General features: G+C 31.1%; 1 protein-coding gene across 1 annotated transcript; it reads left to right on the top strand.

Moving 5' to 3' along the window:
• Positions 1-5,566: 5,566 nt before the first annotated feature.
• LOC117339411 (leucine-rich repeat-containing protein 15-like) lies at positions 5,567-9,618 on the top strand. The gene is made up of 2 exons (XM_033900980.1): positions 5,567-5,705; positions 6,480-9,618. The coding sequence occupies exon 2, from the start codon at positions 6,497-6,499 to the stop codon at positions 8,537-8,539; it is 2,043 nt and encodes a 680-aa protein (XP_033756871.1). The 5' UTR covers positions 5,567-5,705; positions 6,480-6,496; the 3' UTR covers positions 8,540-9,618.
• Positions 9,619-27,707: the final 18,089 nt, after the last annotated feature.

Here is a 27,707-nt window from a genome sequence, read left to right as displayed (position 1 = left end):
AATCTAAATACATACAAATGTGTAGAAATCCAAATACATACAAATGTGTTTGAAATAAATAAAAAAAAAAGAGAGAGAATAATAATGTGTTGGACAAGTGACCATGAGTAAGATGATAATCACATAATGGAGCTTGAAATGTTCGGGGTGTTCTGAGTGAACCTACCAACTCTTACAGTCCCTCGACAAGGTGTATTTGTAAACAAATAACCTATAAGGATATTAAGTAGACCGTGACAGGTGATTTCTACTAAACAACTCAATTATCTTATAGCGTCACTTCCTAGACGTTTTCCGGAATGCTGCGTTTTATTGTCCGACTACTGTGTGTAATTAACAGCTGACTTGATGCTGGCGGTGATAATTACTTTAAGCTTGGGTATAAAACGATGCAAACTCCCCAGGTGTGTATGACAACAACAACAACAACAACAACAGAGATTCATCTTTTACGTCGATATGAACAAATCTGATATTCCATGTTCGAAGCCTGCTGGGCCCAAACAACAACAACAACAACAACAAACTGCAACAACAACAAACTGCAACAACAAAGAACATAAACATCAACGAGAAACAACAGAAACATCAACGACAAACAACAGAAACAACAACGACAAACAACAACAACGACAGCAACAACAACAACACAATAACAACAGCATAAACAACAACAAAAGAAACTGCAACAACAAACAACAGAAACATCAACGACAAACAACAGAAACATCAACGACAGAAACAACAACGACAAACAACAGAAACAACAACAATAACAAGAACAACTTACAACTATAATAACAACAACACTAGCAGAAAAAATAACAGAGATGTATCTTTGACGTCGATATGAACAAATTTATTTGCGTGGATGTTAAAAAGGAAACAAAGTTATTTTCATTCTGAAATATTTAGTTATTGGTTATTGTAACATATTATTTTCTATATTGACACTATTCATTTGTTGTACTGTCCGTGACAACAGTCTTACGTTATCTCGATGTTTGTTCCGTACGTATACGTCGATCTCCTGTGAAGAGATCTGCTTGGAATGTGGTCACGTGTTCGATATCTGGTGGGAAGGTGGTCACGTGTTCGATATCAGGTGGGGAGGTAGTCATGTGCTCAATATCTGGTGGGAAGGTGGTCACGTGCTCGATATCAGGTGGGGAGGTAGTCATGTGTTCTATATTTGGTGGGGAGGTAGTCATGTGCTCGATATCATGTGGGAAGGTAGTCACGTGTTCGATATCAGGTGGGGAGGTAGTCATGTGCTCGATATCTTGTGAGAAGGTGGTCACGTGCTCGATATCAGGTGGGAAGGTGGTCACGTGCTTGATATCTGGTGGGAAGGTGGTCACGTGCTTGATATCTGGTGGGAAGGTGGTCACGTGCTTGATATCTGGTGGGAAGGTGGTCACGTGCTTGGTATCTGGTGGGAAGGTGGTCATGTGCTTGATATCCGGTGGGCAGGGGGTCACGTGTCACACCAATGATTTCATCTGTGGTTTGCATTGAAATGCAACAAGGTTTATGAACATCGTCAGTGTCAGAGTTTTGATATGCGCTTACGCCATACTTACATGATGTGATGCGGCTGCCTGTTCACTCAGATGTAAAAATACAGGAAAACGTAGTACAACAAAATGGCCGCCTTCGAGGATTGTTTACAGTTTGTTACGGAGTATTGCCCTCTGTAATTAGAAAATGGAATTTTCTTAAGGTACGGAATCGGCCGAGATGTGACGAGTGCCATGGTATTGATAATTTGTCATTCTCCCTTAACTTCCGGTTGTCACTCGATCGCGATGTAATACACAAACAGTCGTTTACCTGTCTTTTCCTTAAAAATCCCCATTCTCGTGTCCCCGGGTACATAGGAAGAATGTCACTTCCTCATTCAAATTCATGTTTACCTAAGTCTACAACGGGAAAGTAACAGGTCAAAAAGATATTAGATATATTTCTGGGTAGTTGATATCCGGTAGTATTGCCAACCAACACCTAGTATCGGTTATATAGTCCCATATTGGTATTATGAACCAACAATTGGCATTAGAAGCTACAGGATAAAAAAAATCTGATTAATGAGTCTTGTTCTAGGAGCATGTAATCAATAAATTGTTGTTTTTATTAAAATGCGCTCGGTATAATTTTGTAAATTTTTGCCCGAAATCCCGTCCTCGATCACGAGATGTTGATAGTTTTGTAAATAATTCAGGCCTACCTTTCTTATCTAAATCCTCCATATTTGTACTACAGCGATGCTATTTATCATTGTAGATTACCGAAGAGTCCTTTCTGAACTTGCGCATGGAAATCTAAAGAGAATTATAGATAGGGGCCGCAGAGGCCGAGTGGTTCAGGTGTGCCGACACTTCATCTAGCCCTCAACCTCTTGGTCATGAGTTCGAACCCAAGTGGGTTTTTTTCTCCTGGTACTCCGGCTTTCCTCCACCTCCAAAACCTGACGCGTCCTTAAATGATCCTGGCTGTTAATAAGACGTTAAACAAAATAAAGAATTATAATTCCAATGTTGTGACGTACGTGTGATGAAAATTACAAAATAATTCAACATGTCCACTAGCATATTGTTATTCGTTTATCTAGAATTTTGATAAAATTGTTGTGGGAATGTTCTGATTTTTGTACATTGTCCTTTGACATCTACTGTGTTTATTTGTTTGTTTGTTTGTTTGTTTTTCACTCATACACTCGTGGAAATCAATCCTCTCACGTGATTTTAGTTGATTTGAGATTCATGTGGCACACACGCCAGAAGTTAGACATTTCGACTCATACTTATTGAAATGAGGTCATTTTGCGAAGCATATATTTGAACATGACTGACGAAGATTTTAATTCGATAAATGTCTGATGTGAGTCAAAATGTCTAACGTCTGGTGTTGGGGAGCAGAGGAAACTCGGGCTATCAACGTTTGTATATCAAGACTATCCTGTGTTTTGTAAGATAACAGGGGTCGACCAAATTTCATACATTCTCAGCCATAGGTACACTTGTATAGCCTTGTATTCAACTCCTAGTTCAGGAATTCAATAGTTCCCTCCTACATCCGGGCCACCAGGAGTGAAGAATACAGATTAATAAAAGTTTATATAAATTACTTTTTTAACTGTTACGCAAAGTAAAGACTTCAGTTTCTCACTAATTACACGTATCGATCTTATAAACTCCCTATCTGTAATCTTAACTGTTTCGTACTCGTCAGCTTACATGTATAATTAGAAGGCCCGAGCTATCTGATTAAATCCGAGACAATAATTGTAAAAAGATATATAATCAATAGTTAAATGGTTGTGTCAGTGCGAAAATTTATTCTGTAACTCTTCCTTCGTTGATTCTCAATATTTGGGGCCACAGTGACTTTGCACATATTCCGTGTATTACATATATAGAGACAATGGGTTTCAAATTTGTGTCTAGTCGTTGATTTAGGCAAACATGATACGTTTTCGCAAAATGATCCATTTAAAAATTCGAACATAAAATAATTAAATTGAAAAGTGTTCATACCGATAATTTTCATTCGATCTTTTATCATGTATTACAGATGTTGAGGTTCATAAGACATCCCAACTGGCCCATGTTTGTATTTATACCACATCAAACGCCACAGTTGGCCTAAACTAAATCGTATGTTGTCCCTCGCTCCATTTACCCTCGGGACTAGAACGTACGCGTACTTCCTAATCTGAAATTGTGGTTTATAATTCCTTTTATTTATAATCCCTTGTAGGTACACAAAAAGAAGATTTAATGGACAAACCTGCATGACCTCTGTCCTGTTCAAGTGTTTTGCCCTGTCATAGTCACCCACGATATTCACTTAATATATAAGATTTCTTTTATTTCTAAGGCCATTAAACGCTTCGTTCATTCACAAGTCACACACAATTGGTCCCAAAATATATTCTTAGCTTTACCAATTTTTTTATAGAAAGTTAATTGATTAATAATAGTAATATTTTTAGGTTAAAAAATGGTACAGGTAGTTTACAATTATCACAAATTTCATAATTAAATACATGTTACATATTTGAGTGATCATATGAATTTTAGATTACCTGTGAAAGCAAAACGAAAAAAAAAAGACCAGTAACTTATATACATGTATATACTTCTAAAAATAAAGTAGTAGTCTCGATCCTAAATGACTGACCGCTCGTTATGTCTGTGTTAACAACTGTACGACATCGGTTCTGTGTCTCAATTAAATAACTGGTGCCAACTGATCAGGGAATATGGTAACTATTTTTACATCACGTAAAGTCCTGACGTTTCCAGACTGACATATCATAGCGTCTAATTAGGGACCGTGTACAGTTCACAGTATACAATCAATCGGAGTAACTAAATCGCATTTTGGTTTTAAGTTTAATCCGATAAATCAAATACACATTTGGGTTTAAATTTTAAAACGATTTCGATTGCTAAATCTAGCTGACGAAAACAAATCCTGACACGGATGGTCGTAGAGTGACAGGAAATCAATAGAATTTGTTTTCCTGTTTTTTTTTTAAGTAATTTTTGTAATACCTGGATGGTTAAAACATAATTCACGACCCAGAACAAGTACACGTACACGCGAGAGATTTGGTGATGTATAGAAATATCACAAGTCATCATTACACATCGTCTGTTTATAGAGGTGTCTCAGTTATTCTTATAGAATGTGTCATGGTTAGTAGGGATTTGGAGATAATTGACAGGTAATACAGTATTTTCTATGCATGTATATTGACATACAGATAATAGCATGTTTTTTTTTTTTGTTTATCATTATCTATTTCCTTATGAAAATCCATTACTTTATATAAATAGATTTCAAAATTCGTCATCTGACGTAAGATACACACGTAAACTGTGTTGTCTGATATATATACATGTATATACAATTTTCAAAATAATTCGAACAGATAACTGCTTCTTAACACAACTGTGCCTTCAGGTAAAACATGAGAATTTGAAATGTTAATAAGCATCACGTTTAACCCTGTCCTTTTAATGCCTGCGTTATCGTGCACACTCGACCACAATGGACCAGGACGTTTTATTATCGAGTGTTTACCTTGTCGTCTACTGGAGATTTGTAAGCTCTTGTTCGACCATGAATGTGAAAAAAGCCTGTACAAATGATATAAATTTAGACATTTTTATCAACATGAGCTGCACCAAAGTATTTATCAGATAACTTTAAACAAACAAATGTTAAGAAATGTGTATCTATACCGGTCTGATAATCTATAAATCATCTAGCGGGCATGGAAGTCACGTTTCATAAATTCTTCGGAACAAGACAGAGCTAAACAAAATCATTTTCATACCAACCAACAATCTATTTCGAGAGTTTTATATCTATGTAAATTAAACATGAAATTGTTGAAACACATGATTAACCAACTGGAATCCAACAATTTATGCAAATTAGTATCAGGCGCGCGAGGAATTCACAGCACGTGGGGGCGTTCCTGATATAACAGTGACGTGACTCAACCGGAAATGCTGGAGAATGATCAGAAAACACATAAATAGGTGCTGCTCCGTAGAGCAAATCAGTTTTACCAAAACACCAGACGGACAAGGATCTAGCCTGACAGATTATTTTGTGACATCTTGTGTGAAAGATATTACATCTTGAAAGGAGTTTTACCTTAACTTGGATCTTTAACTTGACAACCTTAGGTAAGTAAATGAATGCCATAATTTATTTAAATAACGCTAAAAATGATAACTTTTTAACAACTCCACTGCTTGTCATAAATAATATTCTATGTTGCTTATAAATCTATCAACACACGACTCCAGTTCCCGAGTTTAGATAGAGAACTTAAAATCCAAATGTTATCGCCAAAACATGCCCTGAATAGTAAATAGACGCGTACACTCGTGTTAACAACCAGCATGAGGTCTTTTAGTGTGACCTACTCTCCATATGCTATCACGAAATTAAAGTCATGGATCTTTTCAAAGTGGGTCCCCTATCGTGAGAAATTTGCTTCAAATAATGTTTTGCTTGCTTTTGAGCGATAAAATATGAACGCCGTAAAAATACATTTTACTACTGCCAAGCATTGTCTGCTTTCCGGATTAAATGCATATGTTGCAACCTAATAATATTAACATCACCTATCATACTCTGTATACTATTATATTTGGATGATTCCATAGGACGAAGCGGACTTGTCTTTATTTGTTTGTCAGTTTATTTACTACTAACTTATGGTATCGCTACTGTATCATGCCAAGCTTCAAACTTACGGACTAATTTAAACTAAAATGTTGTCAAATTCTATTGTGGTTATTTACCGCCTTTACAAGTTTAAAGGTTTATAAAATCAATTTTATTGTATCCTTCTATGTGTATTTACGATGTCTTTTAACATACACACACCTTACATAGATGTATATATTTATTTTGAAATTTCAATTTTAAGATATTTCTAATTTTGCTTGCAGTGAAAAAATCCATCGCCATGTTGACAAATCACGTGATCCTGTTTGTTCTGATGTGTGTCGTGTCGGTGCTTAGCAACCAGATGCCATGCCCTAGTGACCAATGTCGTTGTGAAAAAGGAACCAGCGCAAGAGGCCGCATCATCAACTGTCGTGCGAGAGGCTTGTCGCAGATTCCTCAGTTTCAACCTTCAGACGAAATGTTTTACGAACTTACGCTTGCAAACTCAGTGGGCTGTTCCGAGTGTAATAACATCACCGTTATTCCTTCAGGAGCCTTTGCTGGACTTAAATTCAAGATACTTGATCTGAGTGGAAACAAAATTAGTCATGTCTCTTCAGAAGCGTTTAAGCGTCTAGTTCCAATGCTGAGGGAGATCTCAATTGAAGGCGACGGCCGTCATCCACCGCCGTATCAAGAACTGTCTGTTTTGACAAATCTTCAAACTCTTACTCTGAAGAACTTTAGCCAGCTGTATATGAACAGAGAGAACACCGATTTTCAAAATTTATTGAATCTGGAGGAACTCAATCTCAAGAACATGGAGATCTCGCATATTTCAGAAAATGTTTTCAAAGATCGTCTTCCAAAACTAAAACGCCTTCAGCTCGCATTCCTTCCACTGGAAACCCTGCCCAGTTTGAGTCTGCGTCACCTGAATAAATTGGAAGTTTTGCGTGCCATTAGCGTAGATATAACTGAAATTCCTTACCGAGCATTTTCAAGTTTCAAAAATCTTAAAGAACTAGATCTCTCTCACAACGAAATCAGAATAATGACGCCCGGATGCTTCGATGGTATTGAAGTCTCCTTGGAATACCTCGGACTTCATCTGAACAAACTGAATGAAAAGAACGTTGGACCTTTGGCAGCGGCGAGCTGGACGAATTTAAGACAATTGAATCTAGGACACAACAAACTGACAAGTGTGCCAGTCGGGTTATTTTTTAACATGAATGCCCTTGAATATCTTAACTTGGATTCTAACCAGATAACCTCACTGAAGCCCAGTACTTTCCAGGGTTTACAATCTCTGGACTATATGGACCTTTCTTATAATAAGCTGCCTTCAATTTCCACAGGCGCATTCCTTCACACACCTAGACTGACCCAGCTCGATATTAGAGGACAGGATACGCTCATATTCAATCTCTCGCGACAAGGGATCCAAGGACTAGAAAACACATTGGAGGACCTTATATTGACCGACACCCCCGTTTACGAGCACGCAATGTGGCGTGCTGTGTCGGCACTTAGTCGGCTGCAGACTTTGAAACTGGGTGGAACAAAGGTCACCGCCATTCCAGACTTCCAGTTCATCAACAATCGCAACATGGTCACCCTCATGCTTGACAGAAACGGAATCACAGATTTGTCACAGAGGACATTCCATGGATTAGCTGGAACATTGAAAACCCTTAATCTCCAAGGTAACTCCATCCAATCCATTGATAAATGCGTGTTAACGTCTATGACAAATTTGGAGATGTTGTATCTTGGTAAAAACCCTCTCAGGTGCGACTGTAAAATGATAGCGTTAAAGGACTGGATTTTAACTAGGATAAGTAAAAATTTCATTTTCCAGTATATGGTAGACGCCATGTGCCGAGCACCGTCTGCGATCAATGGCCGCGAGCTCTGGGAACTTGAAAATAGCCAACTGACATGTGAGACAGACCACGTGATCACAAAATGCGAAACATTACCGGATGTGATTACAACTACGGAAGCACCGACTGCCAGCGTTATTCCCACAGTAGAAAGTGATGATAATGCTTTGTTCAGATTCACACGGCTGGTGGAGACACAAAATACTGTTGAAATTGATTGGTCTGTCATGGATGACAGGGTAGTTTCGGGATCTAAACTGGAATATCAACTTCTTGGACATACCTCTGAAAATATGGTTGTCGATTTGTCGCCATCTTTGAAAAACTACGTCGTTTCCGGTTTACGTCCAGATTCGAACTACTTGATTTGCCTCGGTGTATTAACAAGAAGCACAAGATTGCCGTCTATAAGACCCAGAAAAGTGTGTGTCGCAGTCAAAACTTTATCGTGAATCTCTGTATGAATTTAAATTATTTAAGCTTGATTCATTCCTTTTCTCATTCTGGAGTATTGTAGTCGATATTTCGGTCACTGGGACCATATAGATCATATTTAATATTCACCGAGTTGTAACTGTTACCTCGATTTTCTTTACATGGTTGACAAACATTCTAGTGAATAAGATTCAATATTTTAACAAACGAACGCTTTATAAGCGGGAACATTGTAGTTTAGTTTCTGATGTATTGTACATCAGAGGCGGTGATATTTAACACACGGCAACGAACGCTGACTAGGCTTAAATTACTTTTATACAAAAAATAATTAATAATTTCTCAGAAATATGACCAAACGGACCAAACCATTGTCAGATATTACTATGTATATATAACACAATTATATCAGTATACCACGTATGTATTTTGTGTGTCTTAATACAGAATTGTATAATATAGAAGGATACAGGGGAGACTACTCGTCATAGAACTCCACATTCCAATGGCAGTTGTCGGAAACCGCTATGAATAGTAATCTGGGTATCGAGATAATCTTTTAAATTTGTACTATATATTTATTGCTTTAACCTTGTACATTGCATATGTCACTCAAGACCCAATGAAATCCATTGTTATATTTATTATAATTATATGTAAGTTTTGTTTTGTCATTATTTTATAAGCAGCTGCAATATACCTAATATATTCTCAACTACCTTTATATAAGTTATTCGTGGATAAACAATTTATGCAACGATTTTTAAGACCCTCGTCTCTAGAAGTCCAAAGAGGCTACCAGCAGGTCGAGATTCATCCACTTTAAAACGCCATATGTAGTTCACAAGTGACCTTTACAGCTAGAAAACTGAAAACATTTTAGTGGCAGAAACACAGTTGTTTCACATAAGTTTTAACAACTCTAAACTAAGTTACCATAATCTTTGTGCTCTAGTCGCTCCGATATCTGAAATCAAATCTGTTTGATTTTGACATTACTCGTGTAATAATATATTGATATTTTTTGGATATGTGTTTTTATTTTGTTATAATATTTTAATCTTGTTTTCAATAAAATTATGAGAAAATAAAAGGTGATCTTCTTGTGATTATTTTGAATAAACAGTGTATGTTGTCCGATAGTTTGAAATGACGTCATGCACTATGACATATGCATCGTGATACGGCAGCAGATATATCTTGCAGTACATTATCACATGTTTCTGTTCGGAGTTCGTTCTTTTCATTCTTACCTCCCTTTGTTTGATGGTTGCCTCCCTTTATATAAGTGACTTCCATTTTCGTGTTCGGTTTGGCGCTTTTCCATTGTTTCTCTTGTTCCTTCTTTTCCAGAAATGTTTGAATGACTACTTCATTCCCTTTCGTATGTCTATTTTATTGTCTATGTTGATCATTCCGCGACGTCTAGCTGATTAAGTTACTTTGATATATATACCGATATCCATTAGCTGATTAAGTTACTTTGATATATATACCGATATCCATTAGCTGATTAAGTTACTTTGATATATATACCGATATCCATTAGCTGATTAAGTTACTTTGATATATATACCGATATCTATTAGCTGATTAAGTTACTTTGATATATATATACCGATATCCATTAGCTGATTAAGTTACTTTGATATATATATACCGATATCCATTAGCTGATTAAGTTACTTTGATATATATACCGATATCCATTAGCTGATTAAGTTACTTTGATATATATATACCGATATCCATTAGCTGATTAAGTTACTTTGATATATATACCGATATCCATTAGCTGATTAAGTTACTTTGATATATATACCGATATCCATTAGCTGATTAAGTTACTTTGATATATATATACCCATATCCATTAGCTGATTAAGTTACTTTGATATATATACCGATATCCATTAGCTGATTAAGTTACTTTGATATATATACCGATATCCATTAGCTGATTAAGTTACTTTGATATATATACCGATATCCATTAGCTGATTAAGTTACTTTGATATATATATACCCATATCCATTAGCTGATTAAGTTACTTTGATATATATATACCCATATCCATTAGCTGATTAAGTTACTTTGATATATATATACCGATATCCATTAGCTGATTAAGTTACTTTGATATATATACCGATATCCATTAGCTGATTAAGTTACTTTGATATATATACCGATATCCATTAGCTGATTAAGTTACTTTGATATATATACCGATATCCATTAGCTGATTAAGTTACTTTGATATATATACCGATATCCATTAGCTGATTAAGTTACTTTGATATATATACCGATATCCATTAGCTGATTAAGTTACTTTGATATATATACCGATATCCATTAGCTGATTAAGTTACTTTGATATATATATACCGATATCCATTAGCTGATTAAGTTACTTTGATATATATATACCGATATCTATTAGCTGATTAAGTTACTTTGATATATATACCGATATCCATTAGCTGATTAAGTTACTTTGATATATATACCGATATCCATTAGCTGATTAAGTTACTTTGATATATATACCGATATCCATTAGCTGATTAAGTTACTTTGATATATATACCGATATCCATAAGCTGATTAAGTTACTTTGATATATATATACCGATATCCATTAGCTGATTAAGTTACTTTGATATATATATACCGATATCCATTAGCTGATTAAGTTACGTTGATATATATACCGATATCCATTAGCTGATTAAGTTACTTTGATATATGTATACCGATATCCATTAGCTGATTAAGTTACTTTGATATATATATACCGATATCCATTAGCTGATTAAGTTACTTTGATATATATATACCGATATCCATTAGCTGATTAAGTTACTTTGATATATATACCGATATCCATTAGCTGATTAAGTTACGTTGATATATATACCGATATCCATTAGCTGATTAAGTTACTTTGATATATATATACCGATATCCATTAGCTGATTAAGTTACTTTGATATATATACCGATATCCATTAGCTGATTAAGTTACTTTGATATATATATACCGATATCCATTAGCTGATTAAGTAACGTTGATATTTATACCGATATCCATTAGCTGATTAAGTTACTTTGATATATATACCGATATCCATTAGCTGATTAAGTTACTTTGATATATATATACCGATATCCATTAGCTGATTAAGTTACTTTGATATATATACCGATATCCATTAGCTGATTAAGTTACTTTGATACATATATACCGATATCCATTAGCTGATTAAGTTACTTTGATATATATATATACCCATATCCATTAGCTGATTAAGTTACTTTGATATATATATACCCATATCCATTAGCTGATTAAGTTACTTTGATATATATACCGATATCCATTAGCTGATTAAGTTACTTTGATATATATATACCGATATCCATTAGCTGATTAAGTTACGTTGATATATATACCGATATCCATTAGCTGATTAAGTTACTTTGATATATATACCGATATCCATTAGCTGATTAAGTTACTTTGATATATATATACCGATATCCATTAGCTGATTAAGTTACTTTGATATATATACCGATATCCATTAGCTGATTAAGTTACTTTGATATATATATACCGATATCCATTAGCTGATTAAGTTACTTTGATATATATACCGATATCCATTAGCTGATTAAGTTACTTTGATATATATATACCCATATCCATTAGCTGATTAGGTTACTTTGATATATATATACCGATATCCATTAGCTGATTAAGTTACTTTGATATATATACCGATATCCATTAGCTGATTAAGTTACTTTGATATATATATACCGATATCCATTAGCTGTTTAAGTTACTTTGATATATATACCGATATCCATTAGCTGATTAAGTTACTTTGATATATATATACCGATATCCATTAGCTGATTAAGTTACTTTGATATATATACCGATATCCATTAGCTGATTAAGTTACTTTGATATATATACCGATATCCATTAGCTGATTAAGTTACTTTGATATATATACCGATATCCATTAGCTGATTAAGTTACTTTGATATATATACCGATATCCATTAGCTAATTAAGTTACTTTGATATATATATACCGATATCCATTAGCTAATTAAGTTACTTTGATATATATATACCGATATCCATTAGCTGATTAAGTTACTTTGATATATATACCGATATCCATTAGCTGATTAAGTTACTTTGATATATATACCGATATCCATTAGCTGATTAAGTTACTTTGATATATATACCGATATCCATTAGCTGATTAAATTACTTTGATATATATATACCGATATCCATTATCTGATTAAGTTACTTTGATATATATACCGATATCCATTAGCTGATTAAGTTACTTTGATATATATACCGATATCCATTAGCTGATTAAGTTACTTTGATATATATACCGATATCCATTAGCTGATTAAGTTACTTTGATATATATACCGATATCCATTAGCTAATTAAGTTACTTTGATATATATATACCGATATCCATTAGCTGATTAAGTTACTTTGATATATATACCGATATCCATTAGCTGATTAAGTTACTTTGATATATATACCGATATCCATTAGCTGATTAAGTTACTTTGATATATATACCGATATCCATTAGCTGATTAAGTTACTTTGATATATATATACCGATATCCATTAGCTGATTAAGTTACTTTGATATATATACCGATATCCATTAGCTGATTAAGTTACTTTGATATATATATACCGATATCCATTAGCTGATTAAGTTACTTTGATATATATATACCGATATCCATTAGCTGATTAAGTTACTTTGATATATATACCGATATCCATTAGCTGATTAAGTTACTTTGATATATATATACCGATATCCATTAGCTGATTAAGTTACTTTGATATATATATACCGATATCCATTAGCTGATTAAGTTACTTTGATATATATATACCGATATCCATTAGCTGATTAAGTTACTTTGATATATATACCGATATCCATTAGCTGATTAAGTTACTTTGATATATATACCGATATCCATTAGCTGATTAAGTTACTTTGATATATATACCGATATCCATTAGCTAATTAAGTTACTTTGATATATATATACCGATATCCATTAGCTGATTAAGTTACTTTGATATATATACCGATATCCATTAGCTGATTAAGTTACTTTGATATATATACCGATATCCATTAGCTGATTAAGTTACTTTGATATATATACCGATATCCATTAGCTGATTAAGTTACTTTGATATATATACCGATATCCATTAGCTGATTAAGTTACTTTGATATATATATACCGATATCCATTAGCTGATTAAGTTACTTTGATATATATATACCCATATCCATAAGCTGATTAAGCTTCTTTGATATATATACCGATATCCATTAGCTGATTAAGTTACTTTGATATATATACCGATATCCATTAGCTGATTAAGTTACTTTGATATATATACCGATATCCATTAGCTGATTAAATTACTTTGATATATATATACCGATATCCATTAGCTGATTAAGTTACTTTGATATATATATACCGATATCCATTAGCTGATTAAGTTACTTTGATATATATACCCATATCCATCTACTCCTATTTGACTAGGATTCTTTTCTTTCTCACTTTTCATCTTTTTAAGAAAGCCAGATTGATCTAAAAAAAAAGAAACAGTAACTGTAGCAACAACTAAATTTATTTTTGAAATTTATTGAGATGACTTCGAAGATGTTGAAAAGCAAAACAATGCATATAAGAAAACCCCTACATGTATTTGTACATTAAGATTCACACATACTATTGGGATGGGGTTTTATTTTACAATATCTGTCAAAGGAGCATTGCGGCCAAACTGAATCCCCTTGTAAATTCTATGACATTTGATTGTTGAAGGGGTCAGCCTGCGGCCTTTGAGATATCTCAGGATATCTTGTTATAATGACACCTTTTTCAAGTTTACAACAATATCTCTGATAGTTCCTGTTTGCAGAGATCTTCAACTAGTTTATGATAAAGTTTCAAGAGATACTTCGCTAAAATTATACATTACTATAAATAACGGTAAAAAGGACGACTAATTATTAATCTATAAATAATTTCAAACTCAATCTATGGTAATAACCGAAAAGACAACTACACAATCTATAAATAACTTCAAAGACAACTTCACAATCTATAAATAAAGGAAAATACAACTACACAATATGTCGATAACGGAAAAGACATCTACACAGTCTATTAACAAAGGAAAAGACAGCTACACAATCTATAGATAACGGAAAATACTACAACACAAAATGTAGATAACGGAAAAGACAACTACACAATCTATTAATAACGGAAAAGACACCTGCACAATTAATAAATAAAGGAAAAGACAACTACACAATGTATACATAATTTCAAAGACAACCACACAATATATGAATAAAGGACAAGACAACAACACAATCTATAAATAAAGGAAAATACATCTACACCATCTATGAAAAATGGGAAAAGACAACTACATAATCTATAAATAAAAGAAAAGACAACTACACAATCTATAAATAACGGAAAAGACAACTACATAATCTATATATAACGGGAAAGACAACTACATAATCTATAAATAATGGGAAAAGACAACTACACAATCTATAAATAAAAGAAAAGACAACTACACAATCTATAGATAACGGGAAAGACTGCCACGCAATCTACAGCTACATAATCTATAAATAACAGTATAAACAATACACAATACACAATTATCGGTAACGACAACTACACAATCTATAAATAACAAAAAATATCTACATAATCTTTTAATAACATTTAGGGCATCGAACAATTTACAATATTATCATTACAGTAAAGGAAAACTTCATAATGTATAAATGGCGGTAAAGACAACTACATAATGTATAAATGGCGGTAAAAACAACTACATAATGTATAAATGCCGGTAAAGAAAACTACAAAATGTATAAATGGCGGGAAAAACAACTACATAATGTATAAATGGCGGTAAAGAAAACTACATGTATAAATGGTGGTAAAGACAACTACATAATGTATCAATGGCGGTTAAGACAACTCCATAATGTATCAATGGCGGTAAAGACAACTACATAATGTATAAATGGCGGTAAAGACAACTACATAATGTATAAATGGCGTTAAAGAAAACTACATAATGTATAAATGGCGGTAAAGACAACTACATAATGTATAAATGGCGGTAAAGACAACTACATAATGTATAAATGGCGGTAAAAACAAATACATAATCTATAAATTACAGTAAAGACAACTACATAATCTATAAATGGCGGTAAAGACAACTACATAATGTATAAATGGCGGTAAAAACAACTACATAATGTATAAATGCCGGTAAAGAAAACTACATAATGTATAAATGGCGGGAAAAACAACTACATAATGTATAAATGGCGGTAAAGAAAACTACATAATGTATAAATGGAGGGAAAAACAACTACATAATGAATAAATGGCGGTAAAGACAACTACATATTGTATAAATGGCGGTAAAAACAACTACATAATGAATAAATGGCGGTAAAGACAACTACATAATGTATAAATGGCGGGAAAGACAACTACATAATGTAAAAATGGCGGTAAAGACAACTACATAATCTATAAATGGCGGTAAAGACAACTACATAATCTATAAATGGCATTAAAGACAACTACACAATGTATAAATGGCGGTAAAAACAACTACATAATGAATAAATGGCGGTAAAGACAACTACATAATGTATAAATGGCGGGAAAGACAACTACATAATCTATAAATAGTGGTAAAAACAACCACATAATCTATAAATGGCGGTAAAAACAACTACATAATGTATAAATGGCGGTAAAAACAACTACATAATGTATAAACGGCGGTAAAGACAACTACATAATCTATAAATAGTGGTAAAAACAACTGCATAATGTATAAATGCCGGTAAAGAAAACTACATAATGTATAAATGGCGGTAAAGACAACTACATAATGTATAAATGGCGGAAAAGACAACTACATAATAACTAAAAGGCGGTTAAGACAACTACATAATGTATAAATGTCGGTAAAAACAACTACATAATGTATAACTGGCGGTAAAGACAACTACATAATGTATAAATGGCGGTAAAGACAACTACATAATCTATAAATAGTGGTAAAAACAACTACATAATTTATAACTGGCGGTAAAGACAACTACATAATGTATAACTGGCGGTAAAGACAACTACATAATCTATAAATGGCGGTAAAAACAACTACATCATGTATATATGGCGGTAAGACAACTACATAATCTATAAATAGTGGTAAAAACACCTACATAATCTATAAAAAGTGGTAAAAACAACTGCATAATCTATAAATAGTGGTAAAGACAACTACGTAGTGTATAAATAGCAGTAGATATCTTCACAATCTATATAAATAACAGTAGATATCTACACAATCTATATAAATAACAGTAGATATCTACACAATCTACATAAATAACAGTAGATATCTACAAATCTATATAAATAACAGTAGATATCTACACAATCTATATAAATAACAGTAGATATCTACACAATCTATATAAATAACAGTAGATATCTACACAATCTATATAAATAACAGTAGATATCTACACAATCTATATAAATACCAGTAGATATCTACACAATCTATATAAATACCAGTATATATCTACACAATCTATATAAATAACAGTAGATATCTACACAATCTATATAAATAACAGTAGATATCTACACAATCTATATAAATAACAGTAGATATCTACACAATCTATATAAATAACAATGGATATCTACACAATCTATATAAATAACAGTAGATATCTACACAATCTATATAAATAACAGTAGATATCTACACAATCTATATAAATAACAGTAGATATCTACACAATTTATATTAATAACAGTATGTATCTACACAATCTATATCAATAACGGTATATATCTACACAATCTATATAAATAACAGTATATATCTACACAATCTATATAAATAACAGTAGATATCTATACAATCTATATAAATAACAGTAGATATCTACACAATCTATATAAACAACAGTAAACATCTACACAATCTATATAAATAACAGTAGATATCTACACAATCTATATAATAACAGTAGATATATACACAATCTATATAAATAACAGTAGCTATCTACACAATATATATAAATTACAGTAGATATCTACACAATCTAAATAAATTACAGTAGATATCTACACAATCTATATCAATAACAGTAGATATCTACACAATCTATAGAAATAAAAGTAGATATCTACACAATCTATATCAATAAAAGTTGATATCTACACAATCTATATAAATAACAGTAGATATCTATACAATCTATATAAATAACAGTAGATATCTACATAATACATAAAAATAACAGTAGATATCTCCACAATTTATATAAATAACACTTGATATCTACACAATCTATATAAATAACAGTAGATATCTACACAATATATATAAATAACAGTAGATATCTACACAATCTATATAAATAACAATAGATATCTACACAATTCATATGAATAACAGTAATTATCTACACAATCTATATAAATAACAGTAGATATCTACACAATCTATAGAAATAAAAGTAGATATCTACACAATCTATATCAATAAAAGTTGATATCTACACAATCTATATAAATAACAGTAGATATCTATACAATCTATATAAATAACAGTAGATATCTACATAATACATAAAAATAACAGTAGATATCTCCACAATTTATATAAATAACACTTGATATCTACACAATCTATATAAATAACAGTAGATATCTACACAATATATATAAATAACAGTAGATATCTACACAATCTATATAAATAACAATAGATATCTACACAATTCATATGAATAACAGTAATTATCTACACAATCTATATAAATACTAGAAGATATCTACACAATCTATGTAAATTACAGTAGATATCTACACAATCTATATAAATAACAGTAGATATCGACACAATCTAAATAAATTACAGTAGATATCTACACAATATATATAAATAACAGTAGATATCTACACAATCTATATAAATAAAAGTAGATATCTACACAATCTATATAAATAACAGTAGATATCTATACAATCTATATAAATAACAGGAGATATCTACATAATACATAAAAATAACAGTAGATATCTCCACAATTTATATAAATAACACTTGATATCTACACAATCTATATAAATAACAGTAGATATCTACACAATCTATATAAATAAAAGTAGATATCTACACAATCTATATAAATAACAGTAGATATCTATACAATCTATATAAATAACAGTAGATATCTCCATAATACATAAAAATAACAGTAGATATCTCAACAATTTATATAAATAACACTTGATATCTACACAATCTATATAAATAACAGTAGATATCTACACAATATATATAAATAACAGTAGATATCTACACAATATATATAAATAACAATAGATATCTACACAATCTAAATAAATTACAGTAGATATCTACACAATCTATATAAATAACAGTAGATATCTACACAATATATAGAAATAAAAGTAGATATCTACACAATCTATATAAATAAAAGTAGATATCTACACAATCTATATAAATAACAGTAGATATCTATACAATCTATATAAATTACAGTAGATATCTACACAATCTATATAAATAACAGTAGATATCTATACAATCTATATAAATTACAGTAGATATCTACACAATCTATATAAATAACAGTAGATATCTACACAATCTATAGAAATAAAAGTAGATATCTACACAATCTATAGAGATAAAAGTAGATATCTACATAATCTATATAAATAACAGTAGATATCTATACAATCTATATAAATAACAGTAGATATCTACATAATACATAAAAATAACAGTAGATATCTCCACAATTTATATAAATAACACTTGATATCTACACAATCTATATAAATAACAGTAGATATCTACACAATCTATATAAATAACAATAGATATCTACACAATTCATATCAATAACAGTAATTATCTACACAATCTATATAAATACTAGAAGATATCTACACAATCTATGTAAATTACAGTAGATATCTACACAATCTATATAAATAACAGTAGATATCTACACAATCTAAATAAATTACAGTAGATATCTACACAATCTATATAAATAACAGTAGATATCTACACAATCTATAAAATAACAGTAGATATCTACACAATCTATATAAATAACAGTAGATATCTACACAATCTATATAAATAACAATAGATATCTACACAATTCATATCAAAAACAGTAATTATCTACACAATCTATATAAATACTAGTAGATATCTACACAATCTATGTAAATTACAGTAGATATCTACACAATCTATGTAAATAACAGTAGATATCTACACAATCTATGTAAATTACAGTAGATATCTACACAATCTATATAAATAACAGTAGATATCTACACAATCTATATAAATTACAGTAGATATCTACACAATCTATATAAATAACAGTAGATATCTTCACAATTCATATCAATAACAGTAGATATCTACACAATATATATAAATTACAGTAGATATCTACACAATCTATGTAAATAGCAGTAGATATCTATACAATCTATATAAATAACAGTAGATATCTACACAATCTATATAAATAACAGTATATATCTACACAATCTATATAAATAACAGTAGATATCTACACAATCTATATAAATAACAATAGATATCTACACAATTCATATGAACAACAGTAATTATCTACACAATCTATATAAATAACAGTAGATATCTACACAATCTATAGAAATAAAAGTAGATATCTACACAATCTATATCAATAAAAGTTGATATCTACACAATCTATATAAATAACAGTAGATATCTATACAATCTATATAAATAACAGTAGATATCTACATAATACATAAAAATAACAGTAGATATCTCCACAATTTATATAAATAACACTTGATATCTACACAATTTATATAAATAACTGTAGATATCTACCCATCTATATAAATAACAGTATATATCTACACAATCTGCATAAATAACAGTAGATATCTACACAATCTATATAAATAACAGTAGATATCTACACATTCTATACAAATACCATTAGATATCTACACAATCTATACAAATACCAGTAGATATCTACACAATCTACATCAATAACAGTAGATATCTACACAATCTATATAAATAACAGTATATATCTACACAATCTATATAAATACCAGTAGATATCTATACAATCTATATAAATAACAGTAGATATCTACACAATCTATATAAATGACAGTAGATATCTACACAATCTATATAAATAACAGTAGATATCTACACAATCTATATAAATACTAGTAGATATCTACACAATCTATATAAATAACAATAGATATCTACACAATTCATATCAAAAACAGGAATTATCTACACAATCTATATAAATACTAGTAGATATCTACACAATCTATGTAAATAACAGTAGATATCTACACAATCTATGTAAATAACAGTAGATATCTACACAATCTATGTAGATAACAGTAGATATCTACACAATCTATATAAATTACAGTAGATATCTACACAATCTATATAAATAACAGTAGATATCTATACAATCTATGTAAATAACAGTAGATAGCTATACAATCTATGTAAATAACAGTAGATATCTACACAATCTATATAAATACTAGTAGGTATCTACACAATATATATAAATAACAGTAGACATCTACACAATCCATATAAATAACAGTAGATATCTACACAATATATATAAATAACAGTAGATATCTACACAATCTATGTAAATAACAGTAGATATCTACACAATCTATATAAATTACAGTAGATATCTACACAATCTATATAAATAACAGTAGATATCTATACAATCTATGTAAATAACAGTAGATAGCTATACAATCTATGTAAATAACAGTAGATATCTACACAATCTATATAAATTACAGTAGATATCTACACAATCTATGTAAATAGCAGTAGATATCTATACAATCTATATAAATTACAGTAGATATCTACACAATCTATATAAATAACAGTAGATATCTACACAATCTATATAAATACTAGTAGGTATCTACACAATATATATAAATAACAGTAGACATCTACACAATCCATATAAATAACAGTAGATATCTACACAATATATATAAATAACAGTGGACATCTACACAATCCATATAAATAACAGTAGATATCTACACAATCTATATAAATAAAAGTAGATATCTACACAATCTATATAAATAACAGTAGATATTTATACAATCTATATAAATAACAGTAGATATCTACATAATACATAAAAATAACAGTAGATATCTACACAATTGATATAAATAACACTTGATATCTACACAATCTATATAAATAACAGTAGATATCTACACAATATATATAAATAACAGTAGATATCTACACAATCTATATAAATAACAATAGATATCTACACAATTCATATGAATAACAGTAATTATCTACACAATCTATATAAATACTAGAAGATATCTACACAATCTATGTAAATAACAGTAGATATCTACACAATCTATGTAAATAACAGTAGATATCTACACAATCTATGTAAATAACAGTATATATCTACACAATCTATATAAAAAAAAAGTAGATATCTACACAATCTATGTAAAACACAGTAGATATCTATACAATATATATAAATAACAGTAGATATCTACACAATCTATATAAATAACAGTAGATAGCTATACAATCTATGTAAATAACAGTAGATATCTACACAATCTATATAAATAACAGTAGATATCTACACAATCTATATAAATTACAGTAGATATCTACACAATCTATATAAATAACAGTAGATATCTACACAATCTATATAAATAACAGTAGATATCTATACAATCTATATAAATAACAGTAGATATCTACACAATCTATATAAATTACAGTAGATATCTACACAATCTATATAAATACCAGTAGATATCTACACAATCCATATAAATAACAGTAGATATCTATACAATCTCTATAAATACCAGTAGATATCTACACAATCTATATAAATAACAGTAGATATCTATACAATCTATATAAATACCAGTAGATATCTACACAATCCATATAAATAACAGTAGATATCTACACAATCTTTATCAATAACAGTAGATATCTATACAATCTATATGAATACCAGTAGATATCTACACAATCTTTATCAATAACAGTAGATATCTACACAATCTATATAAATACCAGTAAATATCTACACAATCTATATTAAATAACAGTAGATATCTACACAATCTATATAAATAACAGTAGATATCTACACAATATATATTAATAACAGTAGATATCTACACAATATATACAAATAACAGTAGATATCTACACAATCTATACAAATACCAGTAGATATCTACACCATCTACATCCATAATTAACGGTCAAGACAACTATAATTAATCTATGGATAGCGACAAGGAAAACTATACAGTAAAACATTAAAACTTCACGATTTGGATCTTCTTATTGTAAAATTCTTTTTGAAAATAAGAACTGATCCAGTGTCATTCCTACGATAAGGCTATCGTACACTCGTAGACCGTTCTGAAGTCTTAAAAACGATTTATAGTGTCTGACAAAGAACAGCTACCCATATACCAGATTCTCTGCTGTTCAGTTTGATTTCACCATCAATCTTTTCTATAACCAACGTGTCTCTTTCCCCTGAACTAGAAAGTGATTTGAGACGAGCAGGTACCGACTTGACCCAGACCATAATGGTTGAGTCCGTAGATATCCAATCCCCGTCTATTTTTTGTCCGTCAATTCTGAGGACACCAGAGACTGCAAAAAAGATAATCATCACCAACATTACTAAAGTTAAAGCGCGCACATTAAGCTAGTAGATATAATTCAAAACTCATTTGTATCATTTCATAGGATCTTGATATAATGTAACTGTTGATTTTTATAAGACCACTAAACAAGGGTATCGTCTTGTGACCGTGATGTAAACATTTATAACACAGATCTGGACAATAACTTCAGTATTGCTTCGTGTAGTAATTAATTGATTACAAATTTAGTCAGGGTAGAAAGTATGCTCCATGAAATCAAAATGCATAAATAATTCTGGAGGTTAAATTGTTACAACTAAAGTCAAGTTAAAACTCATCATCCATAAAATCAGAATGTATAGCAAATAGTTCTGGAGGTTAACTGGTCAGATTACGTCACAGTTAGCTAGTTAAAATTGAGTTATAAGTTATGGTCAAGTTGACCGAACGTTACACGTTTAATTGTGTTGGTCCATCAAAGGGGAATTTAGAAAATGTTTGTTATTCTGGAAATAACAGCATTTGTTCATTTCGAAGGTCCGATAATCCGAAACTGGGCAATATTTCTTCGTAGAGAATAGTAAAACAGCAACAAAATTGTGATATTCGAAGTGTTCCGAGCCCATATTTAATATTACACGGTATCTCAGGCAGTGTAGATATTTAATCAAAATGTGCATCGCTCATTCGCTTATAATGATATCAAAGGGGTGTTTTATAATTAACAACATGGATGGTAATGATGAGCAATAGAGATGTTTATAATAAACAATAAATATGTTTTAAATGAACAATACAGACAATACATGTGTTTACAATGAACAATACGGTGTTTATAATGAACAATACGGTGTTAACAATGAATAATACAGATGTTAACAATGAATAATACAGGTGTTAACAATGAATAATACAGGTGTTACAATGAACAATACGGTGTTTATAATGAACAATACGGTGTTAACAATGAACATAATACAGATGTTAGCAATGAATAATACAGGTGTTAACAATGAATAATACAGGTGTTACAATGAACAATACAGGTGTTAACAATGAATAATACAGGTGTTACAATGAACAATACGGTGTTAACAATGAACAATACAGATGTTAACAATGAATAATACAGGTGTTAACAATGAATAATACAGGTGTTAACAATGAACAATACGGTGTTTATAATGAACAATACAGGTGTTAACAATGAATAATACAGGTGTTAACAATGAACAATACGGTGTTAACAATGAACAATACAGGTGTTAACAATGAATAATACAGGTGTTAACAATGAACAATACAGGTGTTAACTATGAATAATACAGGTGTAAACAATGAACAATACGGTGTTTATATTAAATAATACAGGTGTTAACTATGAACAATACAGGTGTTAACAATGAATAATACAGGTGTTAGCAATGAACAATACAGGTGTTTACAATGAACAATACAGGTGTTAACATGTGTTTATAATTAAAAGTACAGATTTTCATGATGGACATTAGAGATCTTTTATAATAACAGTAGGGATATTTTACAATGAATAATAGAGATGTTTCGTAATGAACAATAAACATGTTTTGCAATGAACAATAAATATGTTTTATAATGAACAATACATATATCTATTGTTAAAGAACAAGGGATATGCTTTATACTTACAATCTAACCGTGACAGACGTTGCAGATGCTCGGCAGATTTTATGACGGCAAGTTGTTCAGAGTTTGATTGGCATGACAACTGCGCATCGCCATATGTTTTGTATACCCTCTGTATGAGACATTCGCAGTCACCGATAGCCGTGTAACCAGCAGAGCAATCTGAAATTTAGAAATATACAGCTGGAAAACTATGTGGAAAAGACAGTGCATTTCAACTGTGAATTCGGGCAAAATCTTTTGATTACTGGCCGTAAAATACATAAAAAGATACCATGCAGTTTGTTAATGTATGTGAAAATACACAACCTATAAAATCATTTACACAGATTATTTCATGTACTTGGGATCGTTATTCTGTTGTACATCGTTCGATCGATCTCTGCACTCACCACAACACCCGTAAGTTGTCGGTGACCACTGTCCGTTGGCTAGACAAGTCATGGTCTGTTGACCGTGCTTAGTTTTCCCCGAAATGCAATCACCATAGCTAACAGTGGAGCCCACAGTCCTTTTAGACGAATTGAATGCCGGAGAAACTGTGTTCCGGCGATACGGTGGGTCACCACATTCTGAAACAAGGATGAAAATTAGGTCCTCATTCTGAGCGCTTTTGTGAAATTCCTTGAGATCTGTACTGTCTGTTGTAACCTGATTATCACGTTTTGAATCTATTTGAATAGTAACACTGTTCAGAATGTACGCTTGTACTAAAACGTTCTTTTCTAATCTGGTATTTAAAATGATTAAATCTACATTTATCTATTAAACTAAGGTTCTTTCCTCCAGATTTTTCATATTCTGTTCTATGATTGTTTTGTGGCTATACCCGCTGTTTTTAATTTCTGTCTCGTTATTTCACTAAAAAAATGTTCATGTTTTCGGAACACACCTGACCATACTTCACAGTTACATTTCGTTGCTTTTTAAAATACAGGTTTACAATGCAATGTTTAATATGGATAGCGAATCTATTTATTTATCTTTATTATGAAACTGGTTGGGAAACTTTAAAAAGTAGGCGAGAAAGAAGAACACTTAGTTTATTTTAGAAAATGTATAATAAAATGATTCCTCCATACTTCTATAATTTATTACCTGGCTTAGTTGGTGAAAGAAACCCATATTCATTGAGCAACTATATTATAACCTTTTAGAGTTTAACAAATACTCGATTATCGTTTATACCAGCTACGACTAGACTTTGGAACAACCTCTCGGAAACTGACAGAAACCAGCCATCTCTGAATACTTTAAAAAAAAAAACAAAAAAAACACATACATACAGAAAACGAACCCCCACCCCCTTATAATTTAATTGTAGAACTCGTTATCTGAATATTCTTCTTACTAAACTAAGACACAATTGCAGTGCATTAAATAATTATCTATATCGTGTAAATTTAACTGATTCACCGTCATGTGTCTGTGGTTATCCGTGTGAAAACTCGTATCATTTTTATTAGAATGTCCTATGTATAATAATATCAGGAACGATATGTTAATAAAGTTGAATCATTATCAACCATTACAACTGGATACTCTCCTGTATGCGCATTTCTATCTGAACCGGAACATAAGAAAAATTATTTTTGAAACGTCCAAGAATTCATTCATGCTAGTAACAGATTTTGAATATATCCCTGCAGAATAGGTGAGACTATGAAACTATTTTAAATATTTTATATCATACAAATACTCTTAGTATTCCAGCTCATATATTCCTGTCTTTCTATTAATTCCCTATACCCAATTCTACCACTACCCTTTCTGGAACGTTACGAATTGACATTAATACATAAAATGTCCTCTAATATTTTGATATGTCCTGTAAATATATTTCTGCCTGGCACAATGAAACGTTACCTAGCAGGAGCTTGATTATCAAAAGGAGAACGATTAAGGAATTAGCATAAAAGGACAATGATAAGGTGAAGGAGCGTGCATATGTAGTTAGTTTGTTCTAGGCAGATATTATGTTATTGTGTGTAAATCAAATATTTTTGTTTAACATAAATTAATTATGGTATGATTATCTGTCTTCCCACTTCAGTCTTCCTTTTCTAATTTGTCAATCGTAAAATTAATGTAAATGTCTATTGTCTTGTGACACATTGTTGTAATTATGTTTGGAGTAGAGGGCTTTAATAAGTTGTATAACGTGTACCCAATCCTCATGCTTATATTTGAAGCAATAAAAATATGTTTAATCCAAAAGATAGCGAATTACCCGTATGTTGTGTAACGCAGGAAGGGGGATAACTCGTACACTCTTACATGTTACAAGCACACGAATGACTTTGTACCCACTGCCCCCATTGCATGATCGTAAGAGGCGACTAAACTTGGGATCTTATCTTTTCTCTTTTTTCTTAACAACTTTCTTCTTCCTTATGTGCCCCTTGACAATGCCTCACTTATGGCCTTTGGTTGAGCGTTCGCCCCTGTGAGGAAGGCTTTGGGTTCTGTCCCCTGGCCGAGACATACCAGAGTCTTTAAAATTGTAG

The sequence above is a fragment of the Pecten maximus genome, chromosome 12, assembly GCF_902652985.1.
Source record: "Pecten maximus chromosome 12, xPecMax1.1, whole genome shotgun sequence".
Lineage (NCBI taxonomy): Eukaryota > Metazoa > Mollusca > Bivalvia > Pectinida > Pectinidae > Pecten > Pecten maximus.
This window is presented reverse-complemented; position numbering and strand designations above follow the sequence as displayed.

Excerpts from the sequence above, each read along its gene's own strand:
- LOC117339411 (XM_033900980.1), top strand. The coding sequence starts at position 6,497 with ATGTTGACAAATCACGTGATCCTGTTTGTTCTGATGTGTGTCGTGTCG.